Source organism: Opisthocomus hoazin, chromosome 3 (assembly GCF_030867145.1).
Source record: "Opisthocomus hoazin isolate bOpiHoa1 chromosome 3, bOpiHoa1.hap1, whole genome shotgun sequence".
In the NCBI taxonomy this organism is placed as follows: Eukaryota; Metazoa; Chordata; class Aves; order Opisthocomiformes; family Opisthocomidae; genus Opisthocomus; species Opisthocomus hoazin.
This window is the reverse complement of record NC_134416.1, coordinates 69,600,268-69,625,265: the sequence shown is the minus strand read 5'-3', so window position 1 is coordinate 69,625,265 and position 24,998 is coordinate 69,600,268. Positions and strand designations below refer to the sequence as shown.

The 24,998-nt window shown below is 48.9% G+C and overlaps 1 protein-coding gene across 3 annotated transcripts in view; it reads left to right on the top strand.

The window, feature by feature from the left end:
• The window catches only part of RIPOR2 (RHO family interacting cell polarization regulator 2), a 75,693-nt gene that overhangs the window by 28,600 nt on the left and 22,095 nt on the right, over positions 1 to 24,998 (top strand). For all 3 annotated transcript variants that reach the window (XM_075416601.1, XM_009939616.2, XM_009939617.2), the window contains exons 2-9: positions 12,688 to 12,814; positions 14,023 to 14,178; positions 14,815 to 14,893; positions 15,100 to 15,123; positions 16,151 to 16,204; positions 19,285 to 19,434; positions 20,391 to 20,454; positions 24,647 to 24,690. In XM_075416601.1, coding sequence (XP_075272716.1) covers positions 12,714 to 12,814; positions 14,023 to 14,178; positions 14,815 to 14,893; positions 15,100 to 15,123; positions 16,151 to 16,204; positions 19,285 to 19,434; positions 20,391 to 20,454; positions 24,647 to 24,690 — 672 coding nt within the window. In that variant the 5' untranslated portion in view covers positions 12,688 to 12,713. The remainder of the gene's footprint in view (positions 1 to 12,687; positions 12,815 to 14,022; positions 14,179 to 14,814; positions 14,894 to 15,099; positions 15,124 to 16,150; positions 16,205 to 19,284; positions 19,435 to 20,390; positions 20,455 to 24,646; positions 24,691 to 24,998) is intronic.

Below are 24,998 nucleotides of genomic sequence, written 5' to 3'. Positions count from 1 at the left end.
AGAATAGTTCTTTAGATGGAGCTCACATGTCTGTACAACTCTGGCAAATGGTACCTTGCACAAGCAAGGAGCAGCCCAATCACTGGGACCATAAAATGTGCCATGAAAGTCTTAATTCATTAATCCAATGACCACCAGAAGATAATTTCTGCAGGTGCTTCCAGGAGATCCTATCTCATGGAAATGTTCCTGACACATCAGGAATTACAAGCTTATGCACTAATGTCTAAAAGTTGTTGTCCTCAAAGTGTAAAAACTCTTGTGAAAGAATTACATTACTTATGAAAGTTTTTATAATGCTCCTGGAGCACTCTTACTCATATATTATTGTTAAATTTTTATATTAGAAAACTATCCACAAGAATGTTTACATTATCATCCAAGATGCATACCTCTGTGACTCCTAAGAGTCTAGGGAACATGGAAACCATAAATTCCAGGTGGTTATTTAGGCTACTGGCCATGCTGGCCTCATATTGCCAGGGTGATTCAATAAAGTCTGAAGGAAGAAGTTGGAAAATTAATATTAAAAATGACTAGACTTTAGGCTACAAAAGCAAGCGACACCACCTGAAGGCACACTGAATGAGCTTAGCACTGAACCAAGCCTGAGTAGGTTTAGAATTGAATTGTGCTCTTTGGGTTTATGAGTGCAAAGCAGAAAGGATTGGCTGGCTCGAGGAGGACATGGCTTCTAGGGTATAATCAGGTTCTTCCCTTATGGGATTTATTCTTTTGGAGATGCACACTCCTAAATGGGATGTTATTGCAATTACAATTTTTTACCTTTGAAATCTGGCCAGCTAGTCTGATAAGCAGAACATAGGCTTTGACGTAGGTGAGAGAGGAACATACTCATTTATTTCATTATTCAGGAAGATACGGGTTCATTTGTTGGATATACCCCAGGTCTGCAGGTAAGAAATGTTCCTAGCATGCAAAACAGAATCAGTTGACTTCTCTAGGAATCCACTCGCATGAGTTTAGTGGACTACCATGTCTTACCTTAACCTCAATAATTATCACCAAATTTTACCGGACACCCTGCAGACCACAGATCAGCACATGCAGCAACGGACAAACCATCTCACTGTAGAGACTGCATCTCCTTAGACCCAGAATGGGCCTTGAAACATGCGTCACACAAAAAAATATGATGGGAACAAAGGATTATCAAGGGTCCCTTCAGTCATTGAGTCCTGCCCCCCATTCCCATTTAATCAAGGATTATACGTGATCCCAAAGTGTCCTCGAAGCCTCTATTCCATGAACCCTCAGCTGCAGACCGCTCCCTGATGCCCTGCAGCAAACCCAAGGCCCGGAGCCATGACTGTAGCTGCTACAAGGAGAGAAGAGGAGGAATCAAGGGCACCATCACCACTGGTATATTTATTGCAGCTTTATATGGTTGCCAGCACACATCTAGCAAAAACTTCCCCTCATCACGTAGTGAACAAAATAGAGCGTCTCCAGATCAGTCATGGGGAAAAAGCAAACAAAAAGGGATCGTGCAAAAGTCAGCCTAGACTTAGCAAATGTGGTTCTGACTGAATTTCTCCTCTCTTAGCTTGGATTGAGGTCTGCGCTCTTCGTCAAATATTTCAGCATGACGGGAAGTGGAGGTCTGTGCTGGGGGTGATGAAGAGAGGGCAGCCCTGTGGAAGTGATGGGCTGGGTCGTCCCTTCCCCTCTCATTACCTCAGGCTCAGCTGTTTCCCCATTTCCAGGCTGAAAGGAGAGCTGGGAGAGGGGACTTTTATTTCCCCGGGGACTGGGACATCATCAATTATCTGCCATTCCCTGCTGCAAGCTGTCAGTGAGCAGGACAGAGAAAGAGTAGTGGCAGGGTTTCACCTTGTCCCTCCACTCTGCTGACGGGCTCATCGTTCAGCAGCTGTGCACTTAGCATGGGCAGTACTAATTGTCTTAATCACGCTGCTACACAGCGCATGCTTATATTAGGAGTAAGCAGGCTGATGACTTTTTAAAATGAAACATCAGTGGTTCATTAGGTGTATAGACTTAAAGATGTAAGCATACTTGTTGGATCTGCTGCTGAGGTGGACCTCTTGAATCTTGGAAGCATTTAAAACCATTTCAGATGCGCAATATGCTTTATATTGAGAGCAAAATGCATATTGCATCTAGAAGACAGTAACATTATGTCAGGTAACTACTAAATGGAGACTTAGAAACTTGGTCACTGCATTGGAGTAGCACCAACATCCCCCCTTAGTGTAGTGTTCATCTGCAGGGATACCAGTCAGCTCAACAAGGGATGTGGGCAAGTCCTTGTGGGCTGAGCCTTGCTGAAATTTCACTAGTGACTACATCTATGCATATGACCAGAATACAACTGTATTGTTAAATTCAGAGGTGGGTTTATTTAGTTGATAGCACGGAGGCCTGTGAATGGTTTAAGAGGCAGGAAAATAAATCCCCCTCTACAAAGTGTATTACAACAATGTGACAAATACTCGTCACTCAAAGCGTATTTGCTAGATGTAGCTGTTGTAAATAATCCACCGACGTGGGGCCTGTGTGCAGCCACGGGCTACGCGGCTGCTGCTGCTAGGCCGAGTCAGTGCAATTTTCTGAGGTCAGCTGGAAACATCTGAGATGTCACCAATGTAAGTTTAAATCTTAAGAACAGATTGTGTTTGTAAAATAAGAGTCAACCTCTAACCTGACAAACTGATAAGCAGCTGAAAAGTAACTGAACAGAACTGAAAGATTTCATCAGTTCTGACTCCGTTACCTCCTTTTACCACAGTTTTCTTCTGTACAGAAATGAAATTTGTACTAATCACCAAGATTATATGTAATATAGAGAGAGAGCACAAGCCTATCTGTGCTCTCAGTTCTGACCATTTTATGCAAAAGCAAAGCGAAAGGAGCTCCAAGCAGGTCTTCAATTTGCATTTCAATTGCACTTCTTCCACACTTTCTTCTGCTATCTTGAGGAAAGTCTTAGCTACTAAAGCATTGCAAAGCCGTCCGAGTGCTAAATTCCTTTTCCAAACTTATTATTTTTTCAAGATTCCCCAAAGCAAAAGAAAACCTAAATGCTTCCAGTGTGTCTGCACGTGGTCACATATGGACACAAAGATTTTGTTCAGGGCAGAGCCCATTCATCTTTCATTCACATTAATGCAGAAGATATTCATCATGTGGAAGATGTTAGCATTTTGACAAGGGTTTCGAATCTAAAGTATTTACTTTTTTATAGCCAACATGAGCATGACTAGCACCCCGCTTCAAGTTTGGTTTTATTCCTCCTGTTTTCTAAGGAGTGGCTGATGTTTGTGCAGTTAAATCTCCTCTGACTGTCAGCGTTGTTCAGCATCTACCCTCACGCGTCTCCAGATGCTGTCTGTGGGGGTGGTAGTCATCTTCTCAGATGGGGCAAGTGCTGAACAGTTGCAAAGGATTTCCTGCTCCTTCGCACTCCGGACCCAACTTTTAATGCAAGTCCCTGGATGCGAGTGGGAGCATATGGCACGCAGCCTGACTGTCTGAAGGGGATTTGGAAAACCAAAGAGAACTTGCTGCGCGGAGCCCCAGAGTGCTGTGATCGGGTGGTTTCTGCCATGCCTTTTGCGGGCTGGTTCCCAGCGGGGTTTGGACGGCGAGGCATCAGCTGGTGTGGGTGGACACTGCACCATCTGCAGGAGTGCAAGGTGTGACCCTGGAAGCTGCAAAGTGGCTGCTGCCAAGGGCTGGGTGTCGGCAAGCCTGAGCAGAGCTCAGCCCCACAGAGGTGTGCCGAGAGCCTTAAGGAGCTAGGGGTGAGTGCAGGGCCAGATTTGGGCTCTCATTGACCACAGACACAAGTATCTCCGGCTGTGGCCGAAGCACGTTTATCGCTGTGCGAGCCAGCCAAAGCGCATCCCTACTGCGGTTTCTCCGGATCCTTCGAGGAGCAGCTGCTCCTGAGCCCCTCCTGCTCCCACCCGCTCCCTCTCCTCCACCTCTCCCGGCCATGGGTTTCTGTTCCGTGAGGGTGCTTGTGGCACTGGTCTGCCTGAGACTTCTTTATCCCGAGGGTTTATCCTCGCTGTGGATAAGCTGGCACGGCTCGGAGCTGGACACGCTGCGTCCGGGTGAGGACGGAGACACGAACGGTGGAGCACCGTTATATTCTGGCCATGGCAGAGGAGAAAAATGGCCTTCATTGCAGCCCAGGTGGTATCTCAGAGGGCTGTCCAGTCACACGGGGCTTCCAAAACATACGGATTTATGCTGGTTTGGTTGTGTGATAGAGAAAACTTCATGTTACCGGTAGCACTGGCAGTGCTGCGAGTGGAGGAAGTATTTCTGGTAGAGCTCTTGCGGAAATGTTCCCAACAAGGCAATGCAGTCCTCTGCACGGAGAAGCAGTAGCTTGCCGTGACGTCTGCTGTCGCCTCAAAGGGTGTTTGCCCAGCTTAGCGCTACAAATTAAACATAACTGGACGGCACGCAACGTTTCCCCACGTATTTGCTTTCTCCAGTGAGCGTTTGCCGTGCAGGCACCGTGTAGCTCTGGTGCTTATCTTTAATAAATACATTCGGTTGAGAAGGCTGACATTGTAAACCTGTGGCCTTTGCAGGCGGCTGCTTTTTGGGGTGCTTGTGACTGTTTCTTGTCCGTGGGGGTGAGAGAGTGATTTGAACTCGCTGTCAGCCCCTCGGCCCCGTAGGTTGCCTTTGCCCAGAGCATCAGCTCCGTCGCTGGTGGGCAGCTCCAGCCCTTGCCATGCCGTCCAGCCTCTGCACTAGGCTCACCCCTCGGCCCCGCAGTTGGAGTGAAATGAACTGGAGGCATGGGGCAGGCCGGGTCCAGATTTTAAAATAAATGAATTTTTTAAAAAAATCTCTTTTTCATTTTTTCTCAGGTTATTTTTAAGCTGGCCTAATTTCTCAATCCGTATCACAGTGCAGCACCATTAGCAGCCATGCTGGCACCCGGGAAGGAAGGAAGAGGCGGTGAGAGGACGGGTCCTGCCGGCCCCTGGCAGCACCTGAGTACCAGTGCCCTCTTCTCGAGCATCCCCCTTCCCCTCCCGCTCCCTGCCCTGCTGCCTGGCCTCAGCTGACCGCAATGCTCCTCAGATGGCTCGGTGAGGCCATTCACCTTGTCAGAGCGGCACAAAACCAAGGCAGCAGAAAAATCCGCTTCATTGTCTGCCAAGGGTGGCAAGCGAGGAGGTCGAGACAAGGAAAACAGCGGAGCGGGGAGGGAGGGAGGAAGGAGACATCCCCCTCTCCCCTCGTGGCAGCAGCAAGCGGACAGAGCTGTTGTGACCCACAGCACTTGTTTGCTATTTCTTTGCAAGTGGACTGAAATCACCTTGGTTTGGTGCAGATGCTGAGCCGGGCATTGAAAATGAGCACACAGACAGAGCAAGGGGTTCCTCCAGGGTGCGGAGTGCCTCTAAACACATGAAATGCGGAGCGTACGGTGCCTGGAGCTTGTTTACTCGCCTCTCGTCATGGTGGAGAGCATCCCTCTCTCATTGCAGCATGCCGTGGTGTTTTGGTTTCGGCTGCCGCCGGCAACAAAAGCACCACGTGGCCGCCCCTCCCCCTGCCGCGGTGCGGAGGAGAATGGAAAGAAAACAGGCAGAAAACTGGTGGGTCGGGATAAGGGCAGTTTAACAGAACAGCAAACAGAGGGAACAGGAACAACGACGATACAGATAAGGAGAAAACCCGACAAAAACAGACCCGCTCTCTCGGACCGCACCGGCGCCGCACGCTCCCGAGCCGCGAGTCAGTTCCCGCCGCCCCGCCCCCCCCCACCGGAACCCAGCGTGACGGCACATGGTATGGAATACCGGGCTCTGTTTGGTCAGGTGGGGTCAGCCCCCACCCCCCGGCTGTGCCCCTTCCTGGAGTCCGGTGAAAATTAACCCTGTCCTGGCCAAACCCAGGACATTATCCACCCCTTATTCCATACCATCTACGTCATGCCCAGGTCCCCCATTGTCCGGTTGATCACTACCACTTCTCCTGTCTCCAGATATCATTCCCTTAGTCTATGGATCATCACTCTAAAGTGTCCATTGAGTTCATTTAATCCATGACTTCAGGCTCCATCTGTCGTAATGGTCTTCCGTGGCAGGAGAGGTGATGTGTGGTGATGGGTGGCCACTTGCTGCATCCGGAGCTCACGGCTGATGTATCTGGTGCAGCCCGTGCCCACAGTCTGCAGGAGATGTTGATCTTGATGAAGTTGCTGGATGCCAGTTGTTGAAAACCAGGTCCAGTTCCATCATCGCTGTGCTCTGCTAAGTTTTCATCGAAAAAGTCCATCCTTCTTTAATCTGGACGATTCTTACTATGCTACTACTGGTACAACATATAACAATTATAACAGTGATAACAGACAGTGACAGGGTTATTTAACAATTAACTTTGTACAATTTATTTATGGACTATTCTCGCCCAAAATTAAATCCCCATGAGGTACACATCGGACTTCCCCATCCTTCCGCATTACCCACCAGGTACGCCCAGGCCCTTGAGGAAAAGCAATCCCCCGGACGGGCTTGCCTTTGCCTGAGGCAGGACTAACCCAAACTGTCTTCCCTAACATGTTCCGCATGTGCACTACAGGGACTTTATCTCCTTCTACAGGGTGCTGAGGTTTTGACTGGGCAGGACCAGCCCGGTTGGTGGACCCTCTGGTGTTAACCAACCAGGTGGCCTTTGCTAAATGAGTATCCCAGTTTTTTAAAGTCCCACCCCCCATTGCCCTCAAAGTGGGTTTTAGCAGCCCATTGTAACGTTCGATCTTTCCAGAGGCTGGTGCATGGTAGGGGATGTGATACACCCACTTGATACTGTGTTCTTTGGCCCAGATGTCTATGAGGCTGTTACGAAAATGAGTCCCGTTGTCCGACTCAGTTCTTTCGGGAGTGCCATGTCACCACAGGACTTGTTTTTCCAGGCCCAGGATGCTATTCCGGGCAGTGGCATGGGGCACAGGGTAGGTTTCCAGCCATCTGGTGGTGGCCTCCACCATTGTGAGTACATAGCACTTGCCTTGGCGGGTTTGTGGCAGTGTGATGTAGTCAATCTGCCAAGCCTCCCCATATTTATATTTTAGCCATCGTCCTCCATACCACTGAGGCTTTACCCGCTTGGCTTGCTTGATTGCAGCGCATGTTTCACATTCATGGATAACCTGTGCGATGGTGTCCATGGTCAAGTCCACCCCTCGGTCACGAGCCCATCGGTATGTCGCGTCTCTTCCTTGGTGGCCCGAGGTGTCATGGGCCCACTGAGCTATAAAGAGTTCACCCTTATGTTGCCAGTCCAGATCCACCTGAGCCACTTCAATCTTAGCAGCCTGATCTACCTCGTGGTTGTTTTGATGTTCTTCAGTGGCCCGACTCTTAGGGATGTGGGCATCCACGTGACGGACTTTTACAACCAACTGCTCCAGCCGGGCAGCAATATCTTGCCACAATGGGGCAGCCCAGATAGGTTTGCCTCTGCGCTGCCAGTTGTTCTTCTTCCATTGCTGCAGCCACCCCCACAAGGCATTGACCACCATCCAAGAGTCGGTGTAAAGATAGAGCACTGGCCACTTCTCTCGACTGGCAATGTCTAAAGCCAGCTGGATGGCTTTCACCTCTGCAAACTGGCTGGACTCACCTTCTCCCTCGACCGTTTCCGCGACTTGTCGTGTAGGGCTCCATACAGCAGCCTTCCACCTCCGCTGCTTCCCCACAATGCGACAGGACCCATCCGTGAACAGGGCATACTGTTTCTTATCTTCTGGCAGCTGGTTATACAGTGGGGCCTCTTCAGCACGTGTCACCTCCTCCTCTGGGGATGCTCCAAAATCTTTGCCTTCTGGCCAGTCCATGATTACCTCCAGAATTCCTGGGCGACTGGGGTTTCCCATTCGGGAGCGCTGGGTGATCAGCGCGACCCACTTACTCCACGTAGCATCGGTGGCATGATGCGTAGAGGGGACCCTCTCTTTGAACATCCAGCCCTGGACCGGCAATCGTGGTGCTAGGAGGAGCTGTGCTTCAGTGCCGACCACTTCTGAAGCAGCTCGAACGCCTTCATATGCTGCCAGAATCTCTTTTTCAGTGGGAGTATAGCGGGCCTCGGATCCTTTGTATCCCCGGCTCCAGAACCCCAGGGGTCGACCTCGAGTCTCCCCTGGTGCTTTCTGCCAGAGACTCCAGGTTGGGCCATTCTCCCCGGCTGCGGTGTACAGCACGTTTTTAACATCTTGCCCTGACCGGACTGGACCAAGGGCTACGGCATGAACTATCTCCCGTTTAATCTGTTCAAATGCCTGTCGTTGCTCAGGGCCCCATTCAAAATCATTCTTCTTCCGGGTCACGTGGTACAGAGGACTTACAATCTGGCTGTAATTTGGGATGTGCATCCTCCAAAAACCCACAACACCCAGGAAGGCCTGTGCTTCCTTTTTGCTGGTTGGTGGGGACATAGCTGCTATTTTGTTGATGACATCCATTGGGATTTGACGGCGCCCATCCTGCCATTTTATTCCTAGAAACTGGATCTCTTGCGCAGGTCCCTTGACTTTACTTCGCTTAATGGCAAAACCGGCTTTCGGAAGGATCTGAACTATTTTCTCCCCTTTCTCAAAAACTTCCTCCGCTGTGTCGCCCCATACAATGATGTCATCGATGTACTGCAGATGTTCTGGAGCTTCACCTTTTTCCAGTGCAGTCTGGATTAGTCCATGGCAAATGGTGGGACTGTGTTTCCACCCCTGGGGCAGTCGATTCCAGGTGTACTGGATGCCCCTCCAGGTGAAAGCAAACTGTGGCCTGCACTCTGCTGCCAAAGGGATGGAGAAGAATGCATTAGCGATGTCAATTGTAGCGTACCACTTGGCTGCCTTTGACTCCAGCTGATATTGAAGTTCTAGCATGTGTGGCACGGCAGCACTCAGCAGTGGTGTGACTTCATTCAGGCCATGGTAGTCTATTGTCAGTCTCCACTCTCCAGTAGATTTTCTCACTGGCCATATGGGACTATTAAAGGGTGAGCGAGTTTTGGTGATCACTCCTTGACTCTCCAGTTGACGGATCAGCTGATGAATGGGGAGAAGGGAGTCTTGGTTGGTACGATACTGTCGCCGGTGCACCGTTGTGGTCGCGATTGGCACCTGTTGTTCTTCAACCCTCAGCAACCCCACAACAGAAGGATCCTCTGAGAGACCAGGCAAGATGGACAGCTGTTTAATTTCTTCCGTCTCCAAAGCAGCTATGCCAAAAGCCCACCGATACCCCTTTGGGTCCTTGAAATAGCCTCTCCTAAGATAGTCTATCCCAAGGATGCACGGAGCCTCGGGGCCAGTTACAATGGGGTGCTTCTGCCAGTCCTGCCCAGTGAGGCTCACTTCAGCCTCCAGTACACTCAGCTCTTGGGACCCCCCTGTCACTCCAGAAATGCAAATGGACTCTGACCCTTTGAACTCTGATGGCATTAAAGTACACTGTGCACCAGTGTCCACTAGAGCTTTATACTCTTGACGTGCCAGGCCACCGAATCCACACCGTCCAATAAACGCGGTTGTCCCTTTCCTCCACCTGGCTGGAGGCAGGGCCCCTCTAATCCTGGTCAGAGAATTTGCTGCTCACCTGCTGTAAAAATGACTTGGAGGTCCCTTCCAGAGGATCGGAATCAAGATCAAACTGTCTACCTGGTCTGGAGAGCTGGCTGCTGGAAACTGGAGCAGCATTTTTCCTAACAGAATCCCCTTTTGTGATTGTTTTACCTCACAACTCACGTACTCGTGCCTCTAGACTTGAGGTGGGTTTTCCATCCCACTTCCTCATGTCCTCTCCGTGGTCACGCAGGTAAAACCACAGGGTGCCCCAGGGTGTATAGCCTCTGTATTCCCTCTCCTGAGCAGAGAAACGCTTGCCCCTAATAGCTGAGACACTGGCCCGTACAGGTGGGGAGTAGGACATACTCTGTTCGAGTCGCTGGACCTTCTGGGACAATTTATTTACAGCTGAGACAAGGGAGGAAGAGAGACTTTCCTCATATTGCTGGAGTCTGACAGCCACCTCATCCACTATTGGTGCCTCCTTACCTTTCCAGTTTACAACTGCCAGTGAGTTGGCATATGAGGAGGGTGCGCTCCGCACAAACTTCCTCCACATAGATGCTGTGCACTGGACTTCATCTGGGTCTGTGGGTAACTGGTCATCATCTGGTTCATAGTAAACCAGCTCCTGCACAGCTAATTCCCTCAGGTGCTGAATACCCTTTTCCATATTGGTCCACTTGCCAGGATAGCATACAAAATCGTCACTGAAGGGGTACCTCTCCCTCACACCTGACAGAAGTCTCCTCCAGAGGCTGAGGATTTGTTCCTTTTTCCCAATGGCCTTGTCAATGCCCCCGTCCCTGGCCAGGGATCCCAGCTGCTTGGCTTCCTTGCCCTCTAATTCCAAGCTGCTGGCCCCGTTATCCCAGCACCGCAGCAGCCAGGTGGCAATGTGCTCGCCTGGGTGGCGGCTGAAATCTTTCCGCATGTCTCGCAGCTCGCCCAGGGACAGGGACCGGGTGATGATCTCTGTCTCTATCTCCCGCGATGACCCTGGCTCATCGTCATCCCTCCCGGAGCGATCTGCTCTCTTTGCGTCTGTCTTTAGTTTTACGGGGGCGACTGCTGCCGGCACGGGTTGGTCATTGGGCTCAGCCGTGATGCCTGCAGCTGGAGCTGGGGCTGGAGCAGCTGCTGTGCCTGCCAGGGAAACCGAGGCAGAGCCTGCAGCTGTGGCAGCGGCGGTGCCGGTCTGGGGGGCTGTGACTGCCTGCTGGGCTGGAGGGGCTGCAGGGCCGGCTGGGGGGGCAGCGCCAGTCGCAGTGCCTGCCGCTTCATTTCCCCCCCTTTCCCCTTTAGGGCACTGAACAGTGTTGAACAGGGCTCGGTAGGCATGGGCCAGACCCCAGCACATTGCAGTGATCTGTGTCTCTCTGGAGTTCCCAGGGTGGCAGCACACTTTTTGCAGATATTTTACCAGATTGTCCGGATTCTGTATGTGTTCAGGGGTGAGTTTAAAACACACCGCAGGTGCCCACTGCTCTAGACATCTGCCCATGCTGTCCCACACACCCAGCCACTCACAGCTATCCGGCCCCGGGGCAGGTCTCTGCACGATGTTCTTAACGACTTGTTTAACCCTAAACAAAAGCTGAAACCCATTCAGGAGGCAGAACAAAAGGAGAGTGCCGGCCTGAGCATCCCACAGGTACTCGAAATTATCAAAAGCCCTTAGGACCAGCCTGAAGGAGAGAGGGGGGGCGAAAGAGTGGGGGAAGGTATCCCCTTCGGCTTTCCCCACAGATTGGGTTTGATTACTAACAAATTCTAAGACATAGGACCCGAGGTGTGGAAATGACCGCAGTGCCGCATGCAAACACAAGCCTAATTTCATGCACAGTGATGTTATCATAAGTCGATATCACACAGTACAGCAAAATCATCATCCTGATCTTTTTTCCCGAGGTAACAAACAGCACAGCAGTGAATACATACTGCAAGTAAGGATTGAGATACCAGAGCCATCTGAACAAAGTCGGAAACATTTTTACCGGCGACTATTTAACTAACACAGAAAAAATGCGTATAACAGAATTTAACAAAATGTAAGAAAGCAGTTTTAACACCCGCTGCTCAGCCCTGCCGTTATCCCCGCCCCACGTCTGGGCGCCAATTTAATGTTTCGGTTTCGGCTGCCGCCGGCAACAAAAGCGCCACGCGGCCGCCCCTCCCCCCGCCGCGGTGCGGAGGAGAAATGGAAAGAAAGAGGCAGAAACTGGTGGGTCGGGATAAGGGCAGTTTAACAGAACAGCAAACAGAGGGAACAGGAACAACGACGATACAGATAAGGAGAAAACCCGACAAAAACAGACCCGCGCTCTCGGACCGCACCGGCGCCGCACGCTCCCGAGCCGCGAGTCAGTTCCCTCCGCCGCCCCCCCCTCCCGGAACCCAGCGTGACGTCACATGGTATGGAATACCGGGCTCTGTTTGGTCAGGTGGGGTCAGCTCCCACCCCCGGCTGTGCCCTTCCTGGAGTCCGCTGAAGAGTAACCGTGTCCTGGCCAAACCCAGGACATGTGGCTGCGAGTACGCACACCGCGTCTTCCTTCTCAGCAGCCAGGTGGGAATCAGCCTCGGGGAAAACGAGCAAGGACCAAAGGGGAGCTGCGGGGCTGGATTCGTGTGGAATGAACCCTCTTCTTTTTTTTCTGATAGATGTAATAGCACTTCACGGTGATGGTGAGAGACCCCTAAGAGCTCTGCACGCTCCCAAAATAATTTCTGGGACACCCTGATGCAGCAGATGGGGATGCCAGGGCTGGGGGAGAAGCATGCCAGGCAAAGCAGAAATTGGGGATGGCATAGGGATTGGGACGCTGAAGCATCTGGGTCTCTAGTCCCACATCCAAACCCTCTGTGTCTCAGGCACATTTTCGGTAGACCCTGGGCCGTGAGACAGAAGTGAATCCAGGATCATTTTATTTTTGAGGTGGGACGGTTTAGCAATTCAGACAGACTTGTGCCCTGGCTCGCAGCCCCTGGTGGGGTTCAGTTACCCCTTACCATGTTTGACAGGCACCAGGCAGTCCCAGCATCCCCGATGCCTCTTAGCCTCCATCATCACTGACCTGCTTTCTATTGTTTTTCAGGAATATCTTCCAGGCTCCCTGAAATCATGTCAATAGGATCACATTCATTCTCTCTGGGAGGTCCTAATGGGATTATTAGAAGCCAGTCCTTTGCTGGCTTCAGCGGGCTTCAGGAGAGACGCTCCAGGCAAGTACCGGGCTCTCTAAGGGGAATTTCTGAATCAGGGCCTAAGGGAGTGTGAGGGTGGAAAAGAGCTGAGAGAAGACTGCCTTCACTCTGATTGCAGAGGAAAGTCTTCTAGGCTAAAATCTCTCTGTATATTGTTTGTACAATTAAGCTGTTACCCTCTGCCTTAGCTACTCAGTGCCTGTTTGCCTCTCCCCTGTTAATGCAGGGCTTCCTCACATGTCTCAGAGCTGTGAGAATGTTGGAGAGTCATTTTAATGTACTAACTAACTTATGCAGCGATCTTTTCAACATGTGAAATGTGCAGGAACATGGTACTCTTCCCACCGCCCCCAGTTTGAGACCGTTGCTACCTAAAAGACAGTTTTCTGTTGCCACGCTGCTATGAATACAAAACGGCTCTGTTTCCTTCGCAGGGCTGCCTTCGTGTCCTGCTGGAAGCTGCAGAGCCTTTCATTGCACCGCCATTTAGCTAGACAGGACCTGGGGCTTGAAGTCAGGCACTTACCAAGCCATCCAGCTCCTGATGCCCCCAGAGGCTACTTTATGATTAATTTTAACTTGTGTAAAGTCTCTGAGTGCCAGACCACCAGCTAGCAGTCGAGGAGGGAGAGCAGGCAAAGGGCTGCCTCAAGTCAGTGATGGTTGTTAGATGCTGACCTACCTGCAGCGGAGTCACTGGAGAGGCCCCTCTGTGCAGGACAACTGTTCCCCCTTTGCCGTACGGAGATGCCGACGGTCCATGCTCAAGACCAGCGGCGCGATGCCGTCCTCCAGACGTGCTATTAACTGAGCCTCAGTCTTCCTTAGGAGCCCCCAGGCTTTATGCCCGAGATTATCTGGGCTCCCCTTGGTTTTTAGCACCTGGATGTAGCTCAGCCCTTTTATGGCTGTGGCTGAGCAACGCGAGGCAGGACAGGCACGGCATAAGACAGAGAAATGTCTGATGAGCCTCAGGCTCAGCCCAGCGTTTCCAGACCACCATTCGTATCTCGGCAAGGCGACTGGCACATCAAAAGCTGACAGCGCGTGCCCCAGGCTGCTCAGACCTCTTAACCTGTAAACAAATGCAGTCCTTCAACTTGCAGGCACAGAAGCAGGTTCATTTCTGCTAGCAGAGATAACATCAGAAGATTTCTCCAAGCTATGCTCCTTTGAGATCATTGTGATTTATTGGGGTTTCCTCCTCTTTAATGTTCATTTCACAGGTGTAACTCCTTTATTGAAAATTCCTCTGCACTCAAGAAGCCCCAAGCGAAGGTGAAGAAAATGCATAATTTGGGCCATAAGAACAGCACCACCCCCAAAGAGCCTCAGCCTAAAAGGATGGAAGAGGTCTACCAAGCCCTGAAGAATGGCCTGGAGTAAGAGCCTTTATCCTGCTTGTTGACTGAAGCTTTCTGTGACATTTTAGAGCCTAGAGAAACATATCACAGGACCGGGGATCCTTAATCATAGGAGGGGAAAATACATCTCTTAGAGCCTGGATTGTAACACTTAGGATCTGAAATACTTGTGCAGGAATAGAGGGAGCAGAATCCCATTTCCACTCAAATTACTAGGAAAGCTCCCAAAGGCTGGAATTTCAACATTAGATATTTTTTTCTCCTCCAAATTTCCTGAAGTCCTATCAGAGGCTTGTATTGCCCTTAAGATAACGTCCCAGACGATAACGGAGCTTGTACCAGCCAGATACAAGAGCAGCGATTGGAAGGCACCAGCCCGTAAACTGAGCAGCAGATTAGTTTACTTGAAATTGGTTGTTCAGCCTAAGGAGGACACCGAGCTCTTATACACAGCTAAATGAGTGGCTCCTATTTGTTCCCAAAAAGGCAGCAGGGAGCTGCTTTTAGGACAGATCAGCGTAAATGGGGTTTTGTCTGGAAACGCATCCAGTGAGGAAAGCCATTTGCTGGGCAGATTTTCTTTTAGGACAGTCAGCAGCCAGCTCGGTATGTGCTGCAGAGCTCATGCATCCCTTCTCTGGTTTGTGTTTACAGTGAGTATCTGGAAGTTCACCAGACAGAGCTGGATAAGTTGACTACTCAGTTAAAAGACATGAAAAGAAACTCACGCCTGGTACGTGTCATGATGCTCTTTCATCGTGCGGATGCACAGTAACCTTCTCATGGTGCTGGAGCAGCCAGGGGGTGGGAGCGTACAATGATGCTCTTCTTCCCTTCCAGCCCTGGTCTTGGTTTGTGATTTCTGTTGACTGCCAAACATTACTTTCTTATGGTACTGTTACGTTACAAGATTAATCAGTTTTATCTTCTTTATTGCAGGGAGTCCTGTACGATTTAGATAAGGTACGTTACTCTCTTTGACGCTGGTTTTGCAAGGAAGCAGTGATATCTGTACGGTGTATGTATCTGGCATGGGAAACCTTTCTCAGCCAGACCCACTACCCAGACCAGCACCATCGAGGCAGAAGTTGCCTGACAATTTCCAGTTGCGAAGGAAGAAGTCCCGCTCCCCTCCTCTTCCCAGGGGCTCTGGTATTGCCCGGCGCCTCCGCCAGCCAGCCGTACTGCCTACCCCGGCGTCAAACTCACCCCGTCAGCCCTTTCCTGGGGTCTGCCCAGTTAGACTGGCTCTGGGCTGGGCACAGGAAGGGAGGCAGACCCCTGCCAGGGGAGGACGGAGGCGGAGGAGCGAGACCTCCTGTTTCTGTGGGCTGCCAGGCATCAAATCCATCGCCTTGTGCAGCATCGCCCTGCCAGCTCTGGGTGGGCGGGAGGCTGGCAGGGGCACGCCGGGGGTGGCTGCGGGAGCCGGGCAAGCCCCGGCCCATCCCTGCTCCTGCCAGTTCTGGGGAAGGGAGATTGAAAAATTGGAGATATTATTTCCTGCAGGAAAATTCGAGTGAAACAAAAGGAAAGCTTTCAGAAATGTCTCCTGAACAAGTCTGGCTTTTTTTCAGTCGAAATGCCAAGCTTGCTTTTGCTTTCAAAAACAGTTTGCTGAGGAAGAGAATGGATTTTGAAAAACAAAACCCAGACAATTTTAATACAAGTTTTCAAATTTTGAACTAAATAAGTTCAGATTTTTTTTTTTTTAAGAATTCACAAAACTAGGGAAATCCTGTGGAAGAAAAACTTCTTTTGTTCAAAAATACATGAGGTACAGGAGATGGTGAGCTCCATTGTCAGCAGCAGATTAATGGTAGAAAGGTGGGACAGCTAACTCCAGATTCACAAGCAACAAAACCCTGCATGTTTTAAGGAAGAGTTGCTTGGCTTCCTGGGAACCTGAAGACCCGAGCAGAGCTAGCGTGGTGACGACTTACTGATTTATTTAAACATGCCTCACCCTCTGCCTTCTCCTTTCCTTCAGCAAATCAAAGCGGTCGAAAGATACATGAGAAGGCTGGAGTTCCACATCAGCAAGGTAACGAGCGCTCCTATCATCTTTCTTCTGCATCTGCTCCTATGTTATTCGGAAAACAAAGCCCTGGCCTCCTGCTACCCCTCTGCTCCGGGGAGGCCGCCTTGACGAAGCCTCTCCCAGATTCGGTATTTTTCCTGCGACGGGCTGGTGGTCGGAGCCAAGGAGAGGGTTTCCGCGTGGTTTGTAGCCCTCGAGGTCGAGCCGTGCCCCGAGACGCTCCCGCCTGCTTTTGTGTACAGAGAGAACACAGGGTCGGACACATGCTGGGAAAAATCTCTCTCATCGCATGCTTATTGTTAAACCATAGGTAGAGAGAGGGTTGCATCTGAAAGTAATTTAATTCGGCAGTTGTCTCTGCCGTGTGCAGCAGCTAGATTGGATTTATTCCTGGATTTCAGTGCTAACGCTTTTGCTGCATGGTTTGGGGCCCACGTCCACTTGATTACATTGGTGAGAACAGTCAGTAGAGGTACTCATGGTTTATATTAATACATTTTAGAGCTGGACAAAATCCATGGTGTGTATTCTCTTAGTTATAAACATATCTGCTAGCAATTAGTTGCTTTTCTGAGCCTGACAAAAGAATGAATTATTTTTGATGGATGAAATGTCTTTTGAAAAGCATTCACACAGCTTGAAGCGCTCCAGATATGACAACCCATCCAAACCTTTTAATTTCAGTCTTCTTTTACTCTTGGAGCCGAAAAAAAAAGATGTAAATCATCAGGCGATAGACTGAAATTTTGTTCCCCAAACCACCTTCTCTCTTGCTGGCAACATGAATGGCAAAATTAGTGCTTAAAGAACATTTCCATTCAGGCCCTTCCCACTCCAGCCTGCTCAGAGCTAATGGTTTCTGGGATTATAATAGGACTGAAAAGCGCCAAACACAAGAGGTATCGCTGGTCAGTGTTACTCAGGCTGAGTACATTAGTTCACTTTCCGTAACCCACAGCAACAGAGACGAAAGGAACCGAGCTGTGCTGCGTTAAAGCTTACGGGCTTGGGCAGGTGAGGAAACATCTTTACTTCTAATGACAGAGAAGGTCTTTGTCAGCTGTACGGAATCGGGGCCGCAGCGATGCCTTCTGCCCGCTACCCGCTGCCGCTCCGTGCGGGAAGCAAAGCGAGGAAAAGGGGATGCGCAGCAGCGGACCCCACCTCATATTTAGGGAGGCAGATGAGCCTGCCCCAGCCGTGCTCGCGTGGGCAGGGGCAGGACATGAGGCCCAAGTCAACGCTCCACCCGTGTGGCAGAAGTAAATACCAAGTGACAGCTGTTTATAGTAGCTGTCTTTAGCTTGCTGACTTGCAAGAGGAATAGGAGTGGATATGGCTCCAAGAAGCTTTTTTTGTAACTTTGATATGGCAGAATGCTGCCTGTGCTTGCATTACCCTTTGCTGAGCTCTTTCCCTTTAGCAAAGCAGTCCTTGATTTGGTTACAGATCCCTCAAATCAGGGGCTTCGGCCATTGGGAATCCAAGCTACCCTTGTAAAAGTCCACCTAATGCTTTGAAGCTATCAGGAAGACCAGTCCCATTCCAAACAAATAAGCAACACCACTTTCTGTTAGAGGCTAAGCAGGCTTGGAAAATGGGATTTTGAATATGCCTGGATTGTCACATCAGGCTGAGCTCTAATGTAGCAGCACAAAGCCATAGCCTGAGGAAGCCGAGGAAACTTTCATAGAGAAAAATTCTGCTGTGAAAATCTGCTACTGAGCAACCAGCACCACGGGGCACAGGGTGGTTGCTTGATGACAGAGATAACAAAGGAGAAAGTTATTCTAGGTGAAAAACAAATATTGCCCTATCTTAGCAGGGACATTAGAAGCAGAAAGAAGAGCAGCTTCTCAGAATCATAGAATCATTAAGGTTGGAAAAGACCTGTAAGATGATGAAGTCCAACCGTCACCCCACCACCACCATGTCTGCTAAACTATGTCCCAAAGTGCCACATCTACATGTTTTTTGAACACCTCCAGGGATGGGGACTCCACCACCTCCCTGGGCAGCCTGTTCCAATGCCTGACCACTCTTTCAGTAAAAAAATTTTTCCTGACAACCAATCTAAATCTCCCCTGACACAATTTGATCTTCTATTCCTTTCCTTCTCCTCACCCTGACAAAGTCAAGTTAGAAAAGCTACATCTCCTGTATCTGGAGTTTCTATGAAAGAAGCTATAGCACTGTAGACTCCCACCAAACAGCTCGGACAGAGTAAGTGCATACTTTCAGTGCAGAGATCAGAGGGAAAAGGGAAACCAAAGCATGAGACACACGTAAATCCATTGCACTCTGAAGATAGATCCAGGGGAGACTTTAAACTGCATGAGCAGATTTTGCAAAACTTCCAGAGTTTTTATTAAATGTTGGGTGCCTAAGTCATGCCAAAGGATTTTAAGAAGATGACTAGGAAATTACGTGAATGCCTGGGGGACTGAAGTTCAAAATACTTCTTTAATTGGACATCAGCTATTTCTAAGCGCTTTGCTTGTGCTGATTCTGACCATGACTCCCAGTTTCTGCAGGATGGGCAGTGAGAATTCAAAAAAGTCACCTCCTGCTTCCAATATTACCTATTAATCAAATATTGCAACAGTCCTGATCCACGGCTGGCGTTAGCAATACCGAAGACATTGCTGGCCCTGTTAAATGTGCCATTTAACGTGTCCAGTCCCTTTTAGCAGTGTGGGCTTTGCAGGTGCCTGTGAAAGAGCTTTTCCACACTGGTATATCTGAGAAGCTTGCTGCATGCCTGCCCTACCGTTACGATTGTATGTAGCCCAGCCAAGGGGGAAAAGGGAGTAGTGCTGGTTGAAGGCATGCAGGGCAAGCGGGTGAATTGCTGGCAGCATCTGGTGTTGCTGTAACGAGATGTTTGCAGTGGAAGTTATTTTGATCTTATGTTTCTTTTTCATAGACCGTAACAGTATCACAGCTTCATTTGCTCAGCCCCTCCATTGGATACAATAGTTTGACTCAGTTTCCCTGTAATGCAAATAACTTCATTATTTGTTGGTTTTATTTGGTTGGGTTTTCTCCATTTTTTTTCAATACGTCGTCATTGTTCCCTCTAGGTGGATGAGCTTTATGAAGCCTATTGTATCCAAAGACGTCTCTGTGATGGTGCCAGCAAAATGAAGCAAGCCTTTGCAATGTCTCCTGCCAGCAAAGCAGCTCGAGAGAGTTTAACCGAAATCAACAGGAGTTACAAGGAGTACACAGAGGTACATCCTCATCTGTTTAGTCTTTTGCTCTTGCGCTGTTTGAAGGCTGTGGGAACTTTGCCAATGATGTCAGGGAGAATTTCATCCAGATAAAAGAATTAAAAGCAACATCAGTGAGGAAGAATTATTATTTCTTTGTTCATCTTCAGATGAATACCTGATGACTTACAGAGATGGGGGACACAGGCCTAAAGAGTTCCTTGAAATAATAATATTTATGCTCTATGAGAGGAGGGTTATATCCAGGAGCTGCTACACAACAAAAAAAGCGTAAATCTGCCCCAAACCTACTACATGCCGACTAACTCATTCCCACCCTGCAGATTTTGGTGTGGCAGCTTGGCTGGAACCCATGTGTGTACAGACATCTGCTGCATCCTATCGAGTTTTACTTGCTGTGATCAACATCTGAGTTTTTAAACAGGCAGTTGATAAAGAGGCGTCTAACGGTGTCACAAAGATCCCAGCACGCAAGCTGTGACAGCCTTCCGAAATCTGAAGGAGGAAGTGGAGAGGGTCTGGTACCTGTCTCCTACAATATTTTTTTCTTAATGTAGTCCCAGTTTCTTGAGGGGTTAAAAATGTGCTGGGAGCCACTTTGGCATGGAGTTGCTGCTGCGGGTACATCTTCTGGCTGGAGAGGACTGGGACAGTGACCAGGCTACGCTTCGAGGGCCACAGCTGCCCTCTGCCAACGGGAGGATTAGAGCACAGCAGCAGAAGAGCACGGGGTTATGTTCAGCTTTGGTGTGAGCAGGCGTAGCTCAGCTGCCATTTTTATGGCCAGACCTAGCTAAACGTCAAGGGTGGCTCTGGCAGATTGATTTTATTGCAAGCTATCGTTTGTCTGCATAACAGAAGCTTTTCTTTCTAAATAAACCTCTTTTTTTTAAAAAAAAAGGCAAAAAGAGGAAAAGAGGGTTTGTCTGACCTCACCATTCTCTCTTCCAACACAGAACATGTGTACCATAGAAGCAGAGCTGGAAAACCTATTGGGGGAGTTTTGCATCAAGATGAAAGGTAATTGCCTTTTCACCTTTTCCTTCTCGTTCCCTCAGCAGTAGCGGTCTCTGTGCACGTCAGCAAGGGCATGGAGACGTGCTAGTTTGACGTGTGTTTGTCATAGGTGTGGTTTTCCCCCACCACACCCATTGCTGAGCCTTCAAACCCCCAACTTACACCCCAGCCCAGTGGAAAGGATCACAAAGCAAGGAACATCAAAGCTTGCAGAGACATTTTCTGAGATGCTGCTTCTACTTTTCAAGGCTAATTACCTCCCACAAACACTTCTCCCAACAGCCAAAGCAATTCAGTTTCGAAGGCTGCTGTACCTTTTGCCTCTATTTCCATAATCCTTTAAGAAGATGACTGGGAAATTATTTGAATGCCTGTGGAGCAGCAGTTTGAAATACTTTCTTAATTTGACCTCAGCTGTTTCCAAGTCTTTTACTTTTGCTGATTCTGACTACTGCTATCTTTAACAAATGTAAAAAAGCAAAAACCTGGGGGTAGTTTACTATTTAAACACCTAGATAACTCAGTGGTAGCATTCACCTTTTGGTTTTATTCCTTGTCTTTATGACAGGGGACTTTATGGGCTTGAATACAATGGAATGAGTTTCACCTGAAGCCTCAGTGTATCACTAGGTATTGTTAATGCTGTTATCGCTTTAAGACTAAATGTCTTGAAGAGATTGTGGGGGAATATCTTTTTTGGATCTTCAATCACTGGCATGAAAATAGTCCTATAAAACAAAATCGGCATCTAAACATGTGTGCACTCAATTCTTCACTTGAAAACTCTCGTCTTTAAAAAACCCATGGTATTGCTGGTGGGGTTTTTAGAGTTGACAAACCTCATACAGGGTTTTGCTTTTGCTTGCCCTGTCACAGCTGTCAGTTAGTTGTGTCCAGGGGTTGCAGTGCCCGAGACATGATCTAGCTTAGACCAAGTTAAAACAGTTACTCCAGGCTTCCATACTAGAGAAAACAAGTGCAGCAGCTACTACAGTTCTCCTGGCTCCATCGCGGAGCACCAAACCTCAGGTTTCAAAGCCCCCACTCTTCAGTACTGGAAAGGCAGTCAGAGGTGCGTAGGTGCAAGATGGACACACACAGCCTGAGCCAGATGTTTTTGTACAAAAACCCACAGCAGAGCCGCAGCATGGACACGCTGAAGCGAATGCAAGGCCACACAGTGCACAAAGGGACTTGCATCAGGCCAGGTCCCTCGGACTGTTTCCGTACTTGCTGTAAATGCAGCGCAATGTGCAGTTCCTGATGGCAGGACATGTTGCAGAAGGTGTTGTGGCATCACAAATGATGGTGCTGAAAAGGTCTGCCAGCTTCTCTTTTGAATGCCCAAGTCCTCCAGCAAACCTCACGAGCTCTGGAGAAGCGAGGTTCTGCACTGACATGCAGGAGCAGAGCACAAACCAGAAACAGCAGCTACTTCTGAACACAGGTCCAGGTCTTGTAACATAAAGAAGCCCAAATTAGAAAATAACAAAGAGAAATATCAGTAAGTTAGAACATCTAAGATTTCTATCTGGCTAGTTTTCCGTAGGAATAGGAATCCAATAGGACAATCCAGCCATTGCTGTTGCTAAAGCTCACAACAGCTCTAGCACAAAAGCCTGCAGATCGCGCAGCAAGCTTCCCCCTGAAGCTATACTGCAGCATATCCAGCTAACTTTAGGATCTAATTTAAAATCATTCCTCTCCCCAAAGCTTATCTGTTCCTAGCCGTTCCAGTGAAAGTTATTTTTATTTTGTGCCCTTTGTCACTTACACTGAAAGCAAGCCAACCTACACAGTGCTGTCAGGAAGCAGGGGACCCACACTGTGTATTTATGACTGACATTAAAAAAAAAAAATAAGCCTGATCATTTTCGAAAATAAAGATAATAAACTTGCCAGCAGGTTTAGATTATTGCTCAGGATTAATCAGCTGTTGAAATTAAACAGGGAAACGTGGTGTGGAAATTTAGAAGTCCCTGTATCATGGAATCTGCGTGTCCTGTTATGATGTGTAGGGAGGTGTCCCTGTACTACCTGTTTGAAGGGCCAGGGCAGCAGAAGGCGAGGTGCCCAGCTGGTCCCTGGCCTGGCACACCAGGAGCTCTGCAGCACCGAGACCAGCACAAGCACCGAAGTCCCCACACCCAGCGTCCTGCCCACAAGCGGAGCTGTAGGTGTGGCATGGACTGACACCTTCAGGCGGCCCTGACACCTTACCACAGACCCTAGCCTCCAATTACTCGTTCTGATGCCCCAGGAGCAACCACCCACCCCATCTGCATTACGAGCCCAGTGCTTTTACAAAGGCGTGACATTCAAAATGGTGCTGTAGAGCCATTGGCTCCTGCAATGTGTTTAGTCCCCAAAAGCCACTCAGTTACCAAAAAGTTGCTTCCTAGGAAAGCACTTATCCCCTGTAATCAAGTCAGTGCTTAGCCTCCTCTTCATCAGGCTGAAGAGACTTGACTAGCCTGGCTGGGCCAGTCACCACTCACAGACCTTGACACCAGACAGCGTCCGTCTGGAGTTTTAAGATACGTTCCCCTGCCCGCCCCATCCGCTGAGCAAAGAAAAAGGCCTTTTCTTTTCCTCAGATACTTTCAGTCATGTCCCAGCAGAGATCAAATTCTCTTATAAAAGCATGCCTGGGGAGAGAGAAGCAGCAGTGGAGTCCTCACAAGCTTAAATTATTTATAAACAGTAAATAAATTAGAAAGGAATTGGTAACATGAGCTCTGTGCAAGGGGCTCTTGATTCTGCTAAACCATAAAATGAGCGAAGAAAACTCTTTTCTGGTCAAAGAAGTGGAAGAGGAGTCTCAGCAGATCGCAGGGACAGGCCATGACTGCGTGCAGGGGTCTCGTTGCTCCCACAGTCCAGATAGCAGGACTAACTCAGCCCAGTAAATAAAGCCAAGACTGGGGTTCATCATACTTGCCTTGATTTTAACACACGCATATACGTTCAGTCATGGCATTTTAGGATAAATGCAGCCCAAAGACCCTGGAAAGTTTGTCCATTCATTTCTCTGCCGTAGCCTTTGTATGTGTCGTCAAGCTGTTTTTTCGGGGCATTGCAACACTGCAGGCATAGTTTTAGGCTTACCCAGGCAAAGCTGGGTCCTGTTGAGAGTATGGACTGTGCAGGAAGGACAAACCTGCCCCACAAGCTGGTGGTGCCTCAGCAGCTGTTGCAAGACAAGTATGAGGCAGCACTTGTCTTTGGTCACAGTAAGACTAAGTGACTGAGGTAATTTTTATACCAAAACAAGCACAATAGGTATCTGCTGAGGAGAGCTGTGAGAAGGGAGTGGTTCCTTCTGTGGAGGGAGAGGATTAGGTTGGTGATAAACAGCCAGTTGCATCCTGCAGAAGAGCAGGTCACGAGGCCGGAGAGGGACAGTAACGTCCCTGGGATGTCAGGATGGTCACAAGCCTCAGGAAACTCTCCATTTCACATGCACAGTGCCCATATAGAAATAGCATCATCGTGTCCTGCCTTTAGGGAAAAAAAAAATATCAAGCCAACATGTACCACAAGTGCTTTGCTGCACTACTTCTCTCCCCTCTGGGGAAAGATGGGGTAAATCTCGCATTACAGAGGCCAGTCATGTTTCTTGATGTGCTTACTATTGAAAGACGCTCGGCTAGTATGGGAATGATAATGTTATGGAAACGCCAAACAGAGGGAGCCACTCTTGTGTTTATATTAAGATGTACTAAAAAAGAATCTGTATTATAATGTGTAGCTCGGTCTGATTAGCATTAAGCAGCAAGCACTGCATGGTAATCGGCAGCTCACCCACGCCTCGTGATGGTGAGGGTGTTAAGCTGGATTTCGGAAGCCAGGTGACACCAGAAAGCTATTTCTTGTTTTTCTATAATTATTGTAGAATGATTCAAGCTGTTGTAGGAAAAAAAGCTGGAAAGTGCAAATCTTTGATGTGCAAGAAACCACAACCCAATGAATAGTATACCAAAAAAAAAGAGAAAAGAAAGAGAAAGAAAATTTTGCGTGGGGGATACTAGTCTTGGTTTTGAGGATGCTAAGGCAGCAGCAAGAGGGGGGTTAAAAACACGTCCTGGCTGTGGGGGCTGCAGGGTCCAGGCACCCTGCTGCACCCCACTGCCGGGCACTGGCGTGCTCGGCTGCCCGGCCCTTCCCGCAGCCCCTCCGTGTCTTTCCTTCCCAGGTCTGGCTGGCTTTGCTCGGCTCTGCCCAGGAGATCAATACGAGGTACGTCTGCGTTGCTTCACGGTTTGTTTAATAGCAAAAGAACCAAAAGGAAGGCAGATATCTGCTGCTTTTTACATCGCAATGAATAAGGTCTTTTCACATCAGCACCCCAGAAATAGCGATAATTTTTACTGTATATGCTCTGAAAAACCTTGCAGTTCTCTTTCTATCTGCCTATGTCAGGGCATCTGTCACAGGACCTGAAAATTATATTCAGAGCAGTGGATGATGGCTATTCAAAGAACAACAAGCTTTTGTTTTTTTAATATTAAAAATTTAAGTTAAAAAAACTGAACAAATACACAAGC